This window comes from Crinia signifera, chromosome 6 (genome assembly GCF_055691185.1).
Source record: "Crinia signifera chromosome 6, ASM5569118v1, whole genome shotgun sequence".
NCBI lineage: Eukaryota > Metazoa > Chordata > Amphibia > Anura > Myobatrachidae > Crinia > Crinia signifera.
The window spans coordinates 29,530,930-29,551,960 of NC_139222.1; the positions used below are offsets into that span (position 1 = coordinate 29,530,930).

Consider the following 21,031-nt stretch of genomic DNA (forward strand, 5'->3'; position numbering starts at 1 on the left):
ACTGCGGCCTCCGTGCCCTCCTCACCTACCTGCCAGGCCGCTCCCCTCCTCCGGCACTCACCCCCCTCCCCGCTGCCCGGGACCGGACACTATCCCGGAGGAAACGGGAGGCTCCCTCTGCGCATGCGATGGGGACCACACACAGGCAGCCGGGGAGAGGAGGAAGCCCACTGCGCAGGCCTCGCTGATCCGCCTGTTACCCCGGCAACCTGGATGCTTGCCGTGACGTCACCCGAGGGATGCGAGGCGGCCATGATTGAGCCGGGAAGGTGTCCTGGTGCGCAGTGTGTGAGAGAGCCCTGCAGGGAGCAGCTCAGCTGGGGAGTCTCCGAAGTATCCAAGGAGCCTTTTTTTTACTGTGGTAAAATACAATCGCCCAAGTACATCACAATAAAGCCTCGTACCGAGCGTGTTAACGCTGTGGACTGGGTACCAGTGCCACAAGATTTGAAATATACATGCCAAAAGGCAAAGCTGCTCACGCTGCTGGAACAGGGTCTGCTCGATATCCCTCAGGTAGGGATGGCCATCGGCACATTCCCCCATCGATTCCTAGAGCAGGAACCATCGATGGCTATAAACCATTCTATCTCACACCATCAATGGTTCCTGCCATCGCTTAGCCGCGCATGCGCAGAGCAACGGGAAGGGTCGCTGCGGGCAGCCTGCTCGGGCCGGGATCCGCGCGCAGAAGAAACTTTAGCCATCAATCCAGTTTAAGTTTCTCATGCGCGCACCTCCCGGCAGGGCGGGCCGCCCGCAGTGATGCTGCTGGACGCAATGAGGCCCACAACTTTTACCATCGGAAGCCATCCATCGATGGCATAAAACTATTCGACCATCCACTATCGATGCCCAAAACATCGAGCACTAGGTCCCAACCATCGATGTTTTGGGAACATCGATAGTCGATGGCCATCCCTACCCTCAGGTGATCCGCCTGGCTGGATTGCCGTGCATGAAGCCGGGGGGAGGGGGGGGGGGGGGTCCCGGGACACAGACTCCTGGAAGCCGAGCTACCAGATCAGACACCGGTGGAAGACGTAGGCCACGCCCTGACATGCTTCGTCACTTAGACCAGGGGTGTCAAACTCAAATTCATCGGGGGCTGCATCAGCAGTTTGGTCACCCTCAAAGGGCCGGTTGTATCTGTAGGTCCCCCTGTATAATTATAATGCCATGACACCACAGGCTGCTCCCCCTGTATAATATAAAATGAATGCCATGACACCACAGGCTGCTCCCCCTGTATAATAATAATAAAAGTAATGCCATGACACATAAATGATTATACAGGAGGAGCAGCCTGTGGTGTCATGGCATTATTATTATTATACACGGGGACACCTCAGGAAACAGCAGATATATATATTTTTTTTTATTGTGAGTGTGATCCTCATCCTGAAAGAAATATTCACTAGGAATATTCAGGCGCTTTGACAGTGAGCTGATCCTACAATATAAGCGGCTGCCTAGGTGTGAGGGTAGTCACTCCTCACTGGTACAAAAGGAAAGAAATACTCGCACAAGGCGAGTTGAGGCAGCGCTTATGTCAATGAATGAAAACAAATTTGTTTATAAAGGTATACATTTTTACTGATTAAAAATGCATATATATACAATATAATAGTACAGTCATAAAAATGAAACAGTAATATAACTTAATAAAATTGAGAAGGTGGGGAATAAAAGTAAACTGGAATTAACGAAAATAAAGAGAATGAAGGGATATCCCGCCTCAAAGGACAAATATATGTGAGCAGATTTGTGTGATCACTTGATTTGTGGAAAAACAGGTAAGTGCACTTTACCAATGGGAAGTTCTGGATCTTTCAGAAGAAAAAGTCGTATAGCTGGGTGAGTCCTCACGATGAGTGCGGCTGCTTTTCGTGCCGCTGGAGGGGTCAGGGATCGCTAGATGGAATCAGTCCTCTGTAGTGAGGTGTGAGACAGATGGTGAATGTCTCCAACACCGGAGGGATGTAGCTGTGGCGATATGACCAATGAAGTTCCAGCAATATTGGAGTATGGCTTCCGTGACCCAGAGAGTGGCCTCACCGGTATAGATGTTGGTAACCAGTGGTGTCTGGGAGCACGGTGTCCGCCTTTAGGTCTGGTGTCCAGAAGAACAGCAATGGATGAATGTCCACAATGGGGTCGATCTCACAGCTTAGTCCTGAGGCTGGGATAGGGGTAGAAGATCACCTAACGCGTTTCACTGCGTCCTGCAGCTTTATCAAAGGTCACACCTTTGATAAAGCTGCAGGACGCAGTGAAACGCGTTAGGTGATCTTCTACCCCTATCCCAGCCTCAGGACTAAGCTGTGAGATCGACCCCATTGTGGACATTCATCCATTGCTGTTCTTCTGGACACCAGACCTAAAGGCGGACACCGTGCTCCCAGACACCACTAGTTACCAACATCTATACCGGTGAGGCCACTCTCTGGGTCACGGAAGCCATACTCCAATATTGCTGGAACTTCATTGGTCATATCGCCACAGCTACATCCCTCCGGTGTTGGAGACATTCACCATCTGTCTCACACCTCACTACAGAGGACTGATTCCATCTAGCGATCCCTGACCCCTCCAGCGGCACGAAAAGCAGCCGCACTCATCGTGAGGACTCACCCAGCTATACGACTTTTTCTTCTGAAAGATCCAGAACTTCCCATTGGTAAAGTGCACTTACCTGTTTTTCCACAAATCAAGTGATCACACAAATCTGCTCACATATATTTGTCCTTTGAGGCGGGATATCCCTTCATTCTCTTTATTTTCGTTAATTCCAGTTTACTTTTATTCCCCACCTTCTCAATTTTATTAAGTTATATTACTGTTTCATTTTTATGACTGTACTATTATATTGTATATACTGTATATGCATTTTTAATCAGTAAAAATTTATACCTTTATAAACAAATTTGTTTTCATTCATTGACATAAGCGCTGCCTCAACTCGCCTTGTGTGATCCTCATCCTCACTTACTGTTTCTCCGTCTGTCCTGCAGCTGCTGCTTCCAGCTTTTCTTCACTGCTTGCTGCGGCCACACTGTCCCCGACTCCCGGTCCAGCATCCCTGCCTGCTCCTACTTCTCTACAGACGCATGGGCAGGCGGCGTCATCGTCATGACATCCCCACCCAGTGTCTCTCACTGCCGGGCATCAGAGGGAACAGGCGTCCGGGCCCTCCTCCACGTAGCCGTGGAGGCCGGCGGCCATGTTTCTGTAGCCGCATACATACGTGCCTACAGGAACATGGCCGCCGACAGTGGAGGAACAGGTAAGGTGGCCGCGGACGTGGATTCGGCCCGCAGCACTCCTGTTTTAGACACACTGCCCCTGCGTGCTATCTCCTCGCGCGGGCCACATGACGAGGTCTGGCGGCCGGATTTGGCCCGCGGGCCTTGTGTTTGACACCCGTGACTTAGACTTTGTCAGAGGGCGTGGTCTCTACGTCCGGACCCTGGTTATTTAAGGTAGAGACCTGTCAATCACTTGGTGACGGTCGGCGGGATTGGTGTACAGCCTGAGGGATATCGGGCAGACCCTGTTCCAGCTGCGTGAGCAGCTTTGCCTTTTGGCTTGTATATTTCAAATCTTGTGGTACCCAGTCCACAGCGTTAATACACTCGGTACGAGGCTTTATTGTGATGTACTTGGGAGATTGTATTTTTCCCCATAAAAAAACAAACAAACAAAAAACGCTTTTAATGCACTATGGAGCACACCTTTCTTTCTCTTGTTGCCTAGATCTTCCCTCTGTGGATCCCAGAGGTATTCCACCCAAGAAAGGCTGCAGCTGGGACTTATATTGACTCTTGTGCTTCTTTACTCTCTGTGATTATCTCAGAGTTCACTTCAGCTTTGAAACTCAGTAGTTATATGTGGCGCTTGGTTTCACTGGTTATACATATATATATATATATATATACTAGGTGATTCATCGCGCCCTACGGGCGCTCTTCACACCGTCGTAAGGGGCTGAGCCCCCTTAATTTGTGAACATTTGTATATGAGAAAGATGGTTAGAATTGTATGAAAGATGCCTGTATTGCAACTTGAGTTATAGGTGAAATGTGTTAAATAGAGAGCATATGATGTGGAAGGGGGTGCGTATTGTTTTGTTTAATTAAAAAGCGGTTACAGAGTAAGATGTACATTGATAGTGTGGATGGTACAGTGACATTTGTGGGTGTGGGGGGGGGGCTGTGTGTGCATGTTGTTTAGGTGTGTGTGTGTGTGTGCAATAGTATAGTAGGGTGTTTCTGAGTCAGCGGCTCCCCACTGGCGGAGGTCACGACATAGGAAAACAGGAGGCTGGGTAGTGATAGGGGTGTGTGGGAATAAGGGGGACTAAAGAGGAGGGTGGGAGATACTGTGCTGCTTCTGCCAGTGGGTGAGGGTCCAGCGTGGCAGCACAGGAGTACAGGATGGTGGCCCTTAGTCAGTGTCTCCTCCTACTGGGTGGGAGTTTGGGTGCATTAGAGCAGGAGGCTGGGCTATGAGGCATGATAGGGGCATGTGGGCCAAACAGCGTCAGCGACTCCCCAGTGGTGGAAGTTACGGTTCAGGAGAGCAGGAAGCTGGGTAGTGATAGGGGTGTGTGAGTATACGGGGGACTAAAGAGGGGCTTAGGGGTGCCGTGAATTGCGGGAGGGGCGCGGGGGTGCCGTGAATCAAGGGAGGGAGGGGGCGCAGGTGTTGGCGAATCGCGGGAGAGGGCGGGGGTCCGCAAAGCGTGGGAGGGGGCGTGAATTGTGCGAGGGGGGGTTGCGAATCGCGAGAGGGGGGGTGCGCGGGGGGTCCATGAATTGCGGGAGGGGGGGGGGGCACGGGGCGCGATGAATCACCTAGTTGGTTATATATTCTTGTAGAAGGATGGTAGGATGTTGCTGTCATTCAGAATGCATTTACATAAACAGTAATAGTAGAAGTAAAAGGTCTGACTTAAAACACCTACAGTAAAACAGAACAGGTGTTATATATTATACAAAGAATTGGTTGATGATGTGTAGGTTGACGTGCACATAGTTCATAGTTATCACTGGAAAAAAATTGCTACAAGAAAAAATCAACACAGAAGGTTCAACACATGTAAATGTTGACATAAGTGTGGCACTTCATTGGTGTCCATGTCGACACATGAGAATGAATATGAAAACATTCAAAAAAAGAAAAATAAATCTTCAAAAACTCATGTCAACCTTTTTCATTGTCAACCATAGCCGTGCCAGTGTTTTGCATGTGCCAGTTAATCCTGGGGTTGCCGTGAATCACGCACGGGGGTGGGGGAGGGAGGAGGTGAGGGGTGTCCGCGAATCACGGGAGGAGGGGTCGTGGGTGGATGCCGTGAATTGCAGGAGGATGGGTCGCGGGGGGGGGGGGGTGGGTGCCGCGAATCGTGGGATGGGGGGGCGCGGGGGGTTGCAGTGAATCGCGGGAGGGTGGGTCGCGGGGGCGGGGGGTTGCCGCAATGACAGGAGGGGGGGTCAGGGGTGGGGAATCGCGGTAGGGGGGGTCGTGGGGGGCACCGTGAACCGCGGGAGGGGGGGCCCGGGGGGTTGGTGCGAATCGTGGGAGGGGGGGTCGCGGGTTGCCGCGAATTGCAGGAGGGGGGTGTCACGGGGTGGGGCCGCGAATTGTGGGAGTCACCGGGGGTGCCGCGAATTGCGGGGGGTGTGCTGCAAATCGCGGGAGGGGGGTCGCGGGGGGTGCCAAGAATCGCCACAAGAATAAAATCAACACAGAAAGGTCAACACATGTAAATGTTGACATAAGTGTGGCACTTCATTGGTGTCCATGTCGACACATGAGAATGAATATGAAAACATTGAAAAAGTGAAAAATAAATCTTGTCAACCTTTTTCATTGTCGACCATAGCCATGTCAGTGTTTTGCATGTGCCATTTAATCGTGGGGATGCCGTGAATGGGGGGAGGGGGGGAGGGAGGTGCATACCCAACATGACCCTCTCCAGAAGGGACACATTGCTCTGTTTCTGAACATTCTTCTTAATTTATGGATTACCATCACCTGTGCTTAAACACCTTTCTTATCAATTACCCTGTTTAGAATGACAGGTGATGACAATCATAAATTAAGATGGAAGTCCACAAACAGAGCATTCTGTCCCTCCTGGAGAGGGTCATGTTGGGAGGTATGGAGGTGTGGGGCGCTCACCTGGTGTGTCTGGTGTGTAGCTGTGTCTTTGCTGTGTAACATGGAGAGGCAGAGGGTGTCTGTGGGCTCACTGGGCTGGTTCTCTGTCATGTGAGTCAGTCATGTGAGTCAGAGGCTCCACCCAGGGTTATATCTCCAGACACACTTTGAGTGACAGATGTAGCCAAATATATAAGAGATATTGCATAGTGCAGTATGGATGGTGTAATGGTTAGCATTACTGCCTCAGGGCAGTATTCAATGAGAAAAATTCTCCGTGTTTTATGAAGAATTTTTGTTTTTTCGCCTTGGACGGAGCATTTTTTTCTCCAAAAGTGAACCACTGTGAAATATTTGCCGTCTTTCTAAGTGATTTTCGCCGTCTCTCTCCATGTAGAAATCCTCCATCTTTTGATGGAGAGCTGGAATGTGAACTTTTAAACTAAAAGGTTTTTTTTTTTAATTTTGTTGTCAAAAAAATCAGGTTTTTTTTTCTGTGAAGGGGCATGTTATTTTTATATATTTAATTTAAAAAAATGTTTGTTTTTTTTACACAGTGCAGCCAGCAGGGGGCCGGAGCGCTTGAGACGCTCATTAGATATTCATATATTCACTGCACCCAATCGTTAATATGCACGATCGGGTGCAGTGAATACTGGGTCCCCCGCTGGCTATAGGGGGGGGGCTGCCTGGGTCCCGGGGAGCCCTCCTCCCCTCCACATTCCTCTGGAGCAGCCAGGGAGACTTTAATCTCTCTGGCTGCTTCTGTCCCCCGGCTCCCTGAAAGCTCCCTGCCGCAGACGCTCGTCGTTAAGACTCGCCGCGAGTGGCGGCGAGTCTTAAATACATTGAATAGTGGGAGCAGGAGGCTCCGGAACAGGGAGAGTGCATGGCGAGAGAAAAAATCTCTCGCCATGCACAGAGAATTTTTTTCATTGAATACTGCCCTCAGAGCGCTGAGGTCATGGGTTAAATTCCCACCATGGGTCTAACTGTGCTGAGTTTGTATATTCTCCCCGTACTTGTGTGGGTTTCCTCCGGGTACTCCGGTTTCCTCCCACAATCCAAATATATACTGGTAGGTTAATTGGCTCCCAACAAAATTAACCCTAGAATGTCTGTGTGTATGTGTACAAGTGGTAAGGAATATAGATTGTAAGCGCCACTGGGGCAGGGATTGATGTGAGTGTTCAAATATTCTCTGTAAAGCGCTGCGGAATATGTGTGCGCTATATAAGTAACTGTTATTAAATTAATAATAAATAGTGCTGTTTTTACGGTACATAGATGAACTGCTGATACTGTGGAGGGGTGTGGCTCAGGACCTAATTAACATCATGGAAAGGCATAATGCTAGTGAAAGTACGAGAAAACCTACATTTAACACTAGTCCTCGTCAGGTACATTTTTTAGATGTACTTATATCGCTTAAAAATGGCCACATCTCCACTAGTTTGTTTTCTAAACCGTCTGACTGGAATCATTTACTCCATTATTCTAGCTGCCATCCTAAGCCCTCTATCCACAGTTTACCCTATTCCCAACTACATCGGGTACGGAGGATTAATTCTGATCCTGAGGAGGCGATTAGACAGATGGATACTGTCATTGGTAAATTCCTTGTTAGGGGGTATGACTTGGCAGAATTAAATAATACTACAATGCGAGTACTAGCCCTAGATAGATCTGAGGGGTACATTTATTATCATCATAATGTTCTTTATTAATCCACTTTCGCTTCACCACTTTATCGTGGTGTAGCTGCAGTGCAAATCGCCCGATATGGGAGTGCGTTATCCCCTCCCATCGGCGATACGCATCCTCCCATAACATGTGTGCGCTCCCCCCCAGCTGTGTCTTCTGCGCATGCGCCGGTTTCCCTGACACGAGATGTGTCACAGGCGCATGCGCAGTTTTCCTTGTTCGGCGCTGCTTGTTGGTCTCCTGTGTCTTCAAATTAAAACTGCGCATGCGCCGGGTAATGTTCCCCTGGGTTGATGTATACCCGGTGCATTCAATCAGACCAGGACCTCCCGCTACAGTCCACTAATCTAATGCCCTCTTATAACGCAATGGTAACCTACGTGACGTGTGTAATAACTGCTATACAATGTATTGTGTGATGATGAAGCATGCTATAGTGAATTTGTTTACAGTGGGGATGGCCATCGACCATCGATGATTAGAAATCATCGATGGTTTATGGCTGATGTCAAATAGTTTTGCCATCGATGGGGGAGAACCAGATGCTTTCCCCCCATCAATGTCAAGCTTAAAGAATAGTTTTGATTTTGTTTTTTCCCCATGGTGCAGGGACACGGAGCATAGCTCCAAGTTCCAACCCTGGCACCCACGAAGCCCCGCCCCCAAATTTTGATTGGCCCACAGACCAATCAATCAATGAAAATGGATGACGATCCATCGATATGTAAAAACATTGATAGTCATCCACTGGATATTTCTACACTATCGATGGTCAGTTGCACTTTTGCCATCGATGGCAAAGACAACAATGGCCATCCCTAGTTTACAGTGGTGAATAATTCCCAGCAGCCTCGGCAGCTGGGCAAAAAAAAAGTCAGTAGCATATCACATGACCAGTGTCAGAAGGAGAGTGAGCAGCAGTTGGGCCAGTGGTGTAACAATAGCTATCATGCTCTAACCTGCTGCTGGGGCCCCTCTGTTCGCCGCCGCTGGGACCCGCAGATGCTACTTTTCTCTTGTCTGCGGTCCGGGGTGGCTCTCCTCCTGGCCGGCTTAATGAATGGCCGCCCCCATACAGCAGACTCTATTTGAGGATGCTAGAGGAGGCGTCAGCATCCTAAAAAACGGTCTGCTGTTAGGGGGCGGCCATTTTTTGAGGGTCATTTTCATTATTGTTTTTGGGCTATTGTTACGCCACTGGCCCAGCTGCTGCTCACTCTCCTTCTGACAAAAAAACAGCTTTTTATTAAAAAAAGGTAGAGTCTCCCGTATACGGAGATCTCTTATCCGAAATATTCCAAAAAACTTGTTTTTTTTTTTATATTTCAGTCCCGCCCCCCCCCCCCCCCCCCCCCCCGCTCCTTTTTTCATACTTACCAAGTCCCCCGATGTCCACGGCGGCCTTCAGCATCTTCTTCAGCAATCTCAGGAGTGCATTGTGCAGGTGCGTCACTGGCACGCCTGCAAACTCGCGCATTGCCCCCTTGGGACCACTGACGGAGATCCTGAAGGCCGCCATGGTAAGTATGTTAAAAAAATATCCAAAAAACGTAAAAAAAAATCCCTTATACTGTATGATATGCTCGCTACGCTCGGCACACTCATTTATTCTCCCACCACGCCCTAGTGGATGGTAGGGCATGAAATACCGCCTGTCGGCTCATGTCGGCTCAGAGAAAAAAGTGAAAAACCCCATGTCCACCTTTTGACTGTCGACCTTCCCCATGTTGATCTAATGATTGTGTCGATCTAATAACCTGTCGACCTAACCCATGTCAACCTTCCGTCATGTTGACATTCATGCAGGTCGACCTTCAGTCATGTTGACCTTCTTGAGGGGCGACCTAGTGGTGTCGACCTAGTTACTGGAGACCTAGTGACCGTATTCCGTATAGGCGTGAAGCGGTGTTGCAGATCTTTTTTTTTGGTGGGGGGAGGGTGGCTGTCTATTAGTGTTGCAGAAAGGTAAAGTGCAATTATGAGTATCTACTTTTGTACACTAGTGGTAGAGTTATCTCCCCTCTTTTCGTTGCCCGTTGGAACGTTCTCCCCCCCTTTTTTTTCCATTTTAAATGGTAGTAGACAGATACAGTCAGAAGAGTTGAGGATGTGGAAATTATTCCGTATAAAATCCAGTAACTGGGTGCTGATATAACAGAGTTTCTACTTCACATAACAATCAGATAGCCCGACACTGAAGATATAACAATTAGCCACAAGATGGGGCTCCAAGCCTGTCAAAGCTCCTACCAGCTGATCAGTGAACAAGGGAACATGAGCAGATTTTGGTTCATTCTTTCTGACAAAATCCTTCTTAGATGGGCAAAACCATGTGCACTGCAGGGGGGGCAGATGTAACATGTGCAGAGAGAATTAGATTTGGGTGAGTAATTTTGTTTCTGTGCAGGGAAAATACTGACTGCTTTATTTTTACACTGCAATATAGATCTCACTTTGAAGTAAAACCCCACCCAAATCTAATTCTCTCTGCACAAGTAACACCTGCCCCCCCTGCAGTGGACATGGTTTTGCCCATCTAAGAAGGATTTTGTCAGAAAGAATGAACCAAAATAAGGCCCATTGTGCTGTGTGAAATGGGTCCTCTCCATAGTTGCCTACCCTCCTGCATTTTGCAGGAGACTCCCTGAAATAGCAGCAATCTCCCTCATTAGTCTACCAATCTCCCTCATGTCACCTAGCCCACATTACACTGTTACATTTTTTGGGGAAAAAGGAATGAGAGATAGATACAGTTACACTGAATCATCAGCACCATTTCCCATACCTCCCAACTTCTGTGTTGGTGAAATAGGGACACTCGCGTGAGCGCCCGAAAAGGGGGTGGGGCGTATGCAAATGAGGGTGTGGCTTATGCTAATTAGCCCCAACCTCATTTTCATACGAGAATAGACGCTGTGCGCATGCGCACAGCGTCTATTCTATTAGATTGGGGGGTCTCCCAACTGCCACCCCCCGCAGCGGGACAATGCCTGCCGCGGGTGGGACAGCGGGACAGGACCCGAAAATCGGGACTGTCCCGCTGTAATCGTGACCGTTGGGAGGTATGATTTCCCAACCCTTTTTTCCAAGTATAGTAAGTCCTACTAACTGCTTTGGGGCTCATCTACATTTGGATATGTCATTTTAAATTACACAACCACCCTTTTAGGTGCTAGGCTAGAACTAGACATGCCCTTTGGGTGGAGCATGACACACTCCCACAATGGGAACTTAGCAAAATTCTACTACAAACTATAATCTCCATGAAACTAGTTTTCAAAAGTAGGCAAGTATGGTCCTCTCCAAGGCTTAGTACATCTGCCAAAGACTTCTAACAAACTTATTATTGACCCCTTATAAAATTATATTTTTATTTTTTGATATTTTAATAGACTTGGACTATCTTCCTGTCTGATACGTCGGACACCAGCTAAATCTATCTTAAGCTGTGTACACGTGCATCGATTTTTGACTACTTTCGATTCGATTTTGCTTATAGATGCAAAATCGAATCTATATCGAATGGTTTGTAGGAAACTTTCGATCTGTATTCGATTCGATGCACGCTCAAAATCGAACAGAAAAATCGATGTGCCGGGAGCCTCCCGGAAGTTGGGTCCTCCTCCCAGATTGTGTGTTGATTGGGCCCTTTTCTGTCTTGTTCTGATCCGATTCCGATCGGATGCGCGGCCCCTCGGGTCGGACGGTCGTTATTCAGATCCTACCTGCAGCAGGTAGGATCTGTAAACGACCATACACCCGGGTGCGGGTCGTCATCGGATCGGAACCCGCTCATGGTGCACATCGGGTCATCCGTGATCGTGAGCAGGTCGGACGAGACACTGACGACCCACTCACGATGTGGGTTGTCCTGGTGTGGACCCCGCATTAGAACCGGCTGACAATTGCTGGGTGTGCTACACCGTGTGTGTCCTCCAACGCGTTTCGGCCGCCAGGCCTTTTTCAAGGATGAAAACTTATGTAAAGCATTTACATATATGGTGGAACACTTATTCAGCAGTTCTGGCAGCTTGCTTCACTTTTCAGATGCAATGTATACAACTGCAGTTGTGACATTCTTGATCCTTGACAAACCCCCTTATGAAATGAAAAAGAGCAGAAGTCTCCTGGACGGAACGCATCGGATGCCTCCTGTTTGCATGTTTAGAGCTGCTTCCTGTCAGGGTAAAGAGGAAGTTTACATTAACGCGAGCAGTGGAGCGGTATCTGGGCTCCTGTGGACGTCTATGTTTCAGATACGCCCGTTATACTTCTTATCCAGATGCTGACTACAAGTATGGCAACCTACATGAGTGCAGAGATTTCCTAGTCCTCCCTGACCCATCAAACAATTCCGGAAGATTGGGGCAAGCTTGCCAGTAGCAGTCGCACCAAGTGAAGGAGGGGGTCCTGGTCCTCCCCCATATTTGCAGCAGCTCTTCTGAAGCTGGACTGATTGGTGCATAAGGGGCATGGGGGGGGGGTCTAATAGCATGAAGGGGTCTAATTGGCACATAAGGGGCATGTGGGGGGTCTAATAGTATAAAGGGGGTCTAATTGGCCCATAAGGGGCATGTGGGGGGGTCTAATAGCATGACGGGGTCTAATTGGCCCATAAGGGGCATGTGGGGGGGGGTCTAATAGCATGAAGGGGTCTAATTGGCACATAAGGGGCATGTGGGGGGTCTAATAGCATAACGGGGGTCTAATTGGCACATAAGGGGCATGTGGGGGGTCTAATAGCATGAAGGGGTCTAATTGGCACATAAGGGGCATGTGGGGGGGTCTAATAGCATAATGGGGGTCTAATTGGCACATAAGGGGCATGTGGGGGGTCTAATAGTATAAAGGGGGTCTAATTGGCACATAAGGGGCATGTGGGGGGTCTAATAGCATGAAGGGGTCTAATTGGCACATAAGGGGCATGTGGGGGTCTAATAGCATGACGGGGGTCTAATTGGCACATAAGGGGCATGTGGGGGGTCTAATAGTATAAAGGGGGTCTAATTGGCACATAAGGGGCATGTGGGGGGTCTAATAGCATGTGGGGGTCTAATTGGCACATAAGGGGCATATGGGGGGGTCTAATAGCATGAAGGGGGTCTAATTGGCCCATAAGGGGCATGTGGGGGGGTCTAATAGCATGACGGGGTCTAATTGGCCCATAAGGGGCATGTGGGGGGGTCTAATAGCATGACGGGGGTCTAATTGGCACATAAGGGGCATGTGGGGGGGTCTAATAGTATGAAGGGGGTCTGATTAGCACATAGGACCACTGCTTCTTACCTCAGCATGTGGGAAGTATGGAGGTATCCTCTGCTTCTCTCTCTCCAGTCATGCTTGTACTTGTAGTTCTCCAGCAGCTGGTAAGCCATAGGGTGTACAATCCTGATAGCTCAGTTGGGTCAGTGGTGGTGGGTGTCCGTGGCTGCCCTGGCAATGCTTTCCACAGCAGCTGTACACAGCCACAGCAATGATGGTATGAGTCACTGGTTCAGTGCCTGTGGCTCTGCTGGGCATGCTTGTACTTGCAGTACTGCAACAGACTGCCCGATTCTGCGATATATAGAACAGGGCTCTCTAGATGGAGCGTCTGGGGTGGGTTGTCTCTGGCTGTCTCAGGGATGCTGGTACTTGTAGTTCCCCCATATCCGCGCAGGCTGATCAATGTTGATAGCATAGTAGACCTCAGGGAGAGCTGGTTTGGCTAGTGGTGGATGATTGCTTGCACTTGTGGTTCCTCCGCAGCTGTACAGCCCAGGGAGAGCTGGTGTAGGTGAGGGGGGAGGGGGCGGGGTCTTGTCCTATGAATGGATGCTTGTACTTGTAGTTCCCTCGTCATAGGTTGGGGGTCGCGCTGCAAGGGGGCTCGGGGCGGGGCATGCGCACCCTGATGTGACCACTCCCCCAGAGCGCCCCGCCCCCGCAGTGACAGTTGAGCGACGGATTCGGAGGCAGCCACTCACACAGACCATGCTGCAGTCAGAGGCGGGGCAGCCGGTGCCGGGCTCGGCGATGGGGCTGCGGGTGACGGCGGTGCAGGCCGGAGGGGAGGCCCAGCTTGTGAGACTGTGGGGGAATGCCGGGGAGATGGCGGAAGCAGCGCAGCGGTGGCTGCGGGCGGAGATCCGGGCGGCGGCAGCGGCCGAGGTGCGGCGGGTGTGCACCCCGGCTGTAGGGCAGTACTGCCTGGTGAAGGAGCAAGGCGGGGCCGGTGACTGGCATCGGTGTAAGGTGACCCATCGCCGGGGCCCAGAGTACAGAGTCTACCTGTTGGACCGCGGGGGCCAGACCATAGCACACCCCAACACCCTGTGCCCGGCCCCGAGTTACCTCTTCCAGCCGCCCCCTCAGGCCCTGGGCTGTGTCCTGGCAAACCTGGTGCCCCTGGATCAGAAGGGTTGGAGCAGCCAGGCCCTCAACCAACTCCAATCCCTGCTGGGCCAGGAGGTGAAGGGACTGGTGAAGGATCTCCTCCTCCCCCAAGGGATAGTTGTCCTGCACCTGCCAACTGTCTGCAAGGATCTTCTGGGCTTGGGCCTGGCCAAGTCCCTCCCGGACGCCCTGTTCCGTGTCCTGGTTGACCGCAGTCTCGCCGAGGCAGGTTGCAGCTCCCAATGGCCAGAGAACACAGAAGCCCACCAGACATCAATTAACCACATAATCATCATGAGGCAGCTGCTCCCATGGCAAGGCCAGGGCATGGACTACTTATACCCACAGCTCCAGATTGGCATGATGGAGCCGGTGCTGGTGACACAGGTCTCTTACCCTCAGCACGTTTTCTGCCAGCTCAGACGACTGGCGCACGAAGTCCAAAGGCTCTCCATGGCCATGGATCAGTTCTACAAGAGTCCATACGCCTGCAGCGCTACGTTTCAGCAGCCTTTCCCCCTGGGTCGGCCGTGTGCATCCCTTGGCACAGATGGGCACTGGCACCGCTCGCTTGTGCAGGAAATGATCCCTGGTAAACATCTGGTCGTAGTACTCCACGTGGACTGGGGGCGCCGAGACATCGTCCCACTGGCCAACCTGCGCACCCTTGCAGCGGACTTCTTCTGCGTGCCAGTGGTCAACTTCCGCTGCTCTCTGTTCGGAGCGTCCAATCACTGGGACCCAACTCTGCTCTTTGAACTCTGCTCTTTCCTGTACGGAAAACAGTTCATTGCTAAAATAGAGTACTTCAACTCCTATGAGCAGCTGTACCTTGTCACTTTGTTAGCAGAAAATGGACTCAACATAAACTACTTGTATGGCATGCGTGCACAATTCCTTGCAAACCTGAAGGTTACCCAGGTGATCTCGCCTATTACAATGGAGTCTAATGTATGCGTTAAAGAGGAACTCAAGAATAATACTCCAAAGTCACCTCAACTCAGTTCCTATGTCCCCAAGTTTCCCACTGTAGAGTTAAAGATTGGCGCTTTTTACGACGCAATGGTGGACTTTGTCATTGATGCCTCCAATTTTTGGATCCGAACCAAAGAGTTTTCAGCGAAACATCATGAAATGGTCGATTGCATCACCAAAATGTACTCTCAAGCGTCAAAATTGGAGGGCACTATTGTAAAACCTGTCCTGAGACAGCTATGCTGTGTCAAGTTCAAAGACAATGTATTCTACCGGGCGGAAATCGTGTCCGTCGATAAAAAGAAGATAACGGTATATTTTGTGGACCATGGGAATACAGACGTGGTAGACTTGTATGATGTCAAAGAGTTACCTGCTGAATTTAAAGATCTCCCAGCCCTGGCAAACAGGTGCTCAGTAGCTGACATCTCTCCATTGGAGGAGACCTGGAGTCATGATTCTATCTTGGCCTTTAAAATAGCTGTCTTTGAAAAGAGGCTTGTCATTTCTGTGATATCCAAAGAAGCTGAGAAATACACTATTGAGATTCTGAACCAATTCGGAAATAAAGTGACCAGTATAGGTAGACTATTGTGGAAGGCAGGGTATGTAAACTATGAGGAATTTGAACCAGCTCCCCAGTTTTCTAATGCCATAGAAGCTCCGAGTGTTGAATTGGAACAGACTGCATTGAGCCAGGCTACTTTCAAACAAGTGTCTTCCAAAGCAGACCAGAAATTGCCATTTGAAGAACAGTTGCTGGAACCATGTACGAGAATTGAGGTGCAGGTCACCTGTGTAAAGTATGAGGTATTTGAACCAGCTACCCAGTTATCTGATGCCGTAGAAGCTCCGAGTGTTGAATTGGAACAGACTGCATTGAGCCAGGCTACTTTCAACCAAGTGTCTTCCAAAGCAGACCAGAAACTCCCATTTGAAGAACAGTTGCTGGAAGCAGGTGCGAGAATTGAGGTGCTGGTCACCTGTGTAGAGAACCCCGGCTTGTTTTATTGTCAAAATTCTGCAAATTCTGCATACCTATCGGAACTGTCAAGATTGATGAATGCCCCTTCTCCCTCCATTTTAGTGTTAGAACCCCAATGGCAAACTAACCCTAAACTGTTGTCATTATTGTTGTCTGTGTAATGACCATGACGACATTATGTTGACATGTTCACTGTTGACATTGTGAATGTCAACAGAAAAACACTACATACCATTATAGAGGAGGGTTAGGGTGGGGGGCTGTGGTTGAGGAGGGTTAGGATTAGGCTGCAAGAGGGTTAGGCTGCAGGAGGCGGAGGGGAAGGCTGTGAGAGGGGAGGGTTAGGCTGCAGGAGAGGAGGGTTAGAAGTTAGGCTGCAGGAGGGTTAGGATTAGGCTGCGGGAGAGGAGGATTAGGCTGCAGGAGGCGGAGGGGAAGGCTGTGAGAGGGGAGGATTAGGCTGCAGGAGGGGAGGGTTAGGATTAGGCTGCAGGAGGGTTAGGTTTAGGCTGCGGGAGAGGAGGGTCAGGATTATGCTGCAGTATAGGAGGGTTACGCAGTGGGAGGATTAGGCTGCAGGAGGGTTAGGATTAGGGGGTAGGATTAGGCTGCAGGAGGGGAGGGTTAGGATTATGCTGCAGTATACGAGGGTTACGCAGTGGGAGGATTAGGCTGCAGGAGGGTTAGGATTAGGGGGTAGGATTATGCTGCAGGAGGGGAGGATTAGGCTGCAGGAGGGTTAGGATTAGGCTGCGGCAGAGGAGGGTTATGCTGCAGGAGGGGAAGGCTGTGAGAGGGGAGGATTAGGCTGCAGGAGGGGAGGGTTAGGATTAGGCTGCAGGAGGGTTAGGTTTAGACTGCGGGAGAGGAGGGTCAGGATTATGCTGCAGTATAGGAGGGTTACGCAGTGGGAGGGTTAGGATTAGGCTGCAGGAGGGGAGGGTTAGGATTAGGCTGCAGGAGGCGGAGGGGAAGGCTGTGAGAGGGGAGGATTAGGCTGCAGGAGGGGAGGGTTAGGATTAGGCTGCAGGAGGGTTAGGTTTAGGCTGCAGGAGGGTTAGGATTAGGCTGCAGGAGAGGAGGGTTAGGATTAGGCTGCGGGAGAGGAGGGTCAGGATTATGCTGCAGTATAGGAGGGTTACGCAGTGGGAGGGTTAGGATTAGGCTGCAGGAGGGGTAGGATTAGGCTGCAGGAGGGTCAGGATTATGCTGCAGTATAGGAGGGTTACGCAGTGGGAGGGTTAGGATTAGGCTGCAGGAGGGTTAGGATTAGGGGGTAGGATTAGGCTGCAGGAGGGGAGGGTTAGGCTGCAGGAGGGTTAGGATTAGGCTGCGGGAGAGGAGGGTTATGCTGCAGGAGGGGAAGGCTGTGAGAGGGGAGGATTAGGCTGCAGGAGGGGAGGGTTAGGATTAGGCTGCAGGAGGGTTTGGATTAGGCTGCAGGAGAGGAGGGTTAGGATTAGGCTGCAAGAGGGGAGGGTTAGGATTAGGCTGCAGGAGAGGAGGGTCAGGATTATGCTGCTGTATAGGAGGGTTAGGCTGCAGGAGGGTTATGATTAGGCTGCAGGGAGGGTTAGGATTAGGCTGCGGGAGAGGAGGGTCAGGATTATGCTGCAGTGTAGGAGGGTTAGGCTGCGGGGAGGGTTAGGATTAGGCTGCGGGAGAGGAGGGTCCGGATTATGCTGCAGTATAGGAGGGTTAGGCTGCGGGGAGGGTTAGGATTAGGCTGCAGGAGGGGGAGGGTAAAACTGCGAGAGGGGAGGGTTAGGCTGCAGAAGGGTTAGGGCTGGGGTAGCCAACCCTAGTCCTCGAGAGCTACCAACAGTGCATGTTTTGCAGGTCTCCTCACAGAATCACAAGTGAGCTAATTAGCTCCATCTGTGGATCTTTTAAAATGTGTCAGCTAGTAATGAGTGCAGCTGTGCAGCAGCTAGGTTGTCTGGAAAATGTGATCTGTTGGTAGCTCTCGAGGGCTAGGGTTGGCTACCACTGGGTTAGGGTCAGGCTGTGAAGCCTCTGGTCTCTAGTAATTTGTTAAGGAGTCTTTTTGTCCTACCTGTGGGGTCATGGCTGAATATGGAGCATATAGTCAAAGAGCTGAACATTTACTTAAAGGACCTGTGGTGATACCATTGGTCAGTGAGGATTTAGAGACCGCCTTTTGATTCAGCAATTCTCTGGTCACTCTGATGTCAGCAGGTTCCTGTGAAATAAGGGGATTATTCTAATTTCCACACTTCCCTGCGTGTACTCGCATGCACATAGTGAGATTACTCGCCGGGCGCTCGCACACAACAGTGCGGTAAGGGGGCGGCGGGTCGGTGGATTCACCCTTGGGAATGCCCAGTGTTTCATGGGCGTACCCATGAAAATGCTGGGCGTTCTCATGGTAATTCCCAATGGTGCGGGAAGGAACATGCAAAACACAGGCACCTGAGAGTGACTTAGTTTTGCGTGTATGCTCCAAATCATCCGATGGTCGGCGACCATCAACTGATTTGGTCCCTGCACCCAATGATGCGAATGGATGTTTATGCAAAACGTCCATTCGCAGCCGTGCACGGAACACGGCGAGCTAGAGGGGGCGGGCGGAGTTTAAATTCAAAATTCGCAGCGCTGTGTGTGAACCAGAATAACCTCCTAAATCCGTCCTGATGGCAGATCTGAAACGCCGGCCCTCACTGTTCCTGCTGATGCCACATCTGCTTGTTCCACTTCTATGTATTTGTATTTATAGAGATTTTATTTTATACATATATATCGTTTTCTTTTACAGATACAACCAATGAAGCGGATCCCGTCCAGATGCCAGCCGTCCAGCGGGTCACTTCTCCACGACAGCAAGACCTTTCATAATCACCTCACAGCATCTTTATGTTTAAGAAAGAAGAAATGTTCCTAAATAAACCAATTTTTTTACTTTTTGGAAATTCCAGAGACTAAAATTCGAGCCCTTGTATGAATTCTAAAATGAGTAATCACCAGAGGTAATTTAAAAAACAAACTGTTAAAACGAAGGTTTTCATTGGACAGTTGTACGAGCAACTGTCCGTACACCCACGCAGAGAGCCGGAAGTGTCTGACAGCTAAACTGGGCGGGCACATGCGCTCTCCTAGTTCCGTCTGTACATATCGCTGCAGAACGATTGATGGTACTTGTGTAGTTTCAAGGCGGCAGGGAAATCGATTCGCATGCGATGGTACTTTTGTAGTTTCACGTTTCCCCTGCCCGCAGATCGCATGCAATCGGATCGCGCGTGCCATCCAATCGCATGCGATGCGATCCGCGGGCAGGGGAAACGCGAAACTACAAAAGTACCATCGCATTGCATGCGATGCAATTCCCCTGCCACCATGAAACTACACAAGTACCCAATTGATTTGCAGATGTATCTACTACTGTGTTCAGTGCAGGTTCTAGTGGTAGCCAGGCCTCATTAAGGGCCTTATTTTGGTTCATTCTTTCTGACAAAATCCTTCTTAGATGGGCAAAACCATGTGCACTGCGGGTGGGGCAGATGTAACTTGTGCAGAGAGAATTAGATTTGGGTGGGGTTTTACTTCAAAGTGAGATCTATATTGCAGTGTAAAAATAAAGCAGTCAGTATTTTCCCTGCACAGAAACAAAATTACTCACCCAAATCTAATTCTCTCTGCACATGTTACATCTGCCCCCCCCTGCAGTGCACATGGTTTTGTCCATCTAAGAAGGATTTTGTCAGAAAGAATGAACCAAAATAAGGCCCTAAGTCACCTGTTCTCAAGCATGGATGTCGATAAAACCTGGACTGTTATGCCTTGAAGACTAAATGAATGTACACAAGGGGATATTCTTCTAAGCGATTTTGACTACATTGTAAAAATTGCTTAGTAGATTTGCCTGAATCGACCCGTGTGTACACAGCGGCGATAGCGAGGTGCGGCCCCGCAGCGTGACTACCGCCCGGCCAAATAGTCAGTGCAGGCAAGAATATTCTTGCTACACTGTTTATTTGGACGCGGCTCCCAGGACTGGCAGGATTTAGTTAGCCGTCGCTCTGGCGGCATCCAACAGGGAGGGCAGCTGACATCCGGTGACGTCAGCTACCCGCATCACGGACGAATTACTCTGGGCATGCCCACTGCCCCACGCTCCCCCCCCCACTCGCACTGTTCCCTGCAAACGGGTTGGTGAATAATCAATTTGCTGCATCCGTTTGCTCAGAGAGGCTGCACATGCGTAGAAATGTTTATGCGCATGTTCACAAACAAAACATCGCTCCCCTGTGCGAACGCGCAGTGGAGCGAATCAACCAGAAGGAGGGCCTAAGTATATAACAGCTTCATAATGGGGTAAGGTGCAATGAGGGAGATTTCTAGATTGGTCAGGGAGATTGCTACTATTTCAGGGAGTCTCCCCGACAATAAGGGAGACTTGCTACGTTTGTGTTTAGGTGAGAGGAAAGAGGTAGCACAGTGCTTTACAAGCACAACACGTGTCCCTATTGGGGTGGCCGAATTCTTTATATGATGTGGCATACCCCTTGCACACAGTGTCCTGATATGGCAAACTGTGGAAAGTGAGCTACAAATGGGACACTTCTAAGAATTCAGGGACTCGACGTCATGGCTACTAAGGCAATTGTCAGCCACTACGGTTGCAGTTGCTTTCCAAAATATGGCAGGGTGTATTGAGCAACTTACATTATAAGGTGCACTCATTTTAAGAAAAGAATATTAGCCTATTACAGAAGACATGACACAATATGATTTTGGGCACTGGAAGCATTTACTACATCTACACATGACAGGACTGGTGTGCACCTGCTGTACAGGACTAGGCCATGG

At 49.9% G+C, this 21,031-nt stretch overlaps 2 protein-coding genes across 2 annotated transcripts in view; one reads left to right on the forward strand and one right to left on the reverse strand.

Annotated features, from left to right (window-relative positions):
• Positions 1-215, reverse strand: part of LOC146010128 (uncharacterized) — a 33,080-nt gene extending 32,865 nt beyond the window's left edge. The window contains exon 1 of the mRNA XM_083151041.1: positions 30-215. The gene's annotated coding sequence lies outside the window, so the exon portion shown is untranslated. The remainder of the gene's footprint in view (positions 1-29) is intronic.
• Positions 216-13,800: 13,585 nt separating this feature from the next.
• Positions 13,801-19,128, forward strand: LOC146010140 (tudor domain-containing protein 6-like). Its single transcript, XM_083151085.1, has 2 exons — positions 13,801-16,177; positions 18,981-19,128. Exons 1-2 carry the CDS (start codon positions 13,843-13,845, stop codon positions 19,058-19,060), a joined length of 2,415 nt encoding a protein of 804 aa, XP_083007211.1. The 5' UTR covers positions 13,801-13,842; the 3' UTR covers positions 19,061-19,128.
• Positions 19,129-21,031: the final 1,903 nt, after the last annotated feature.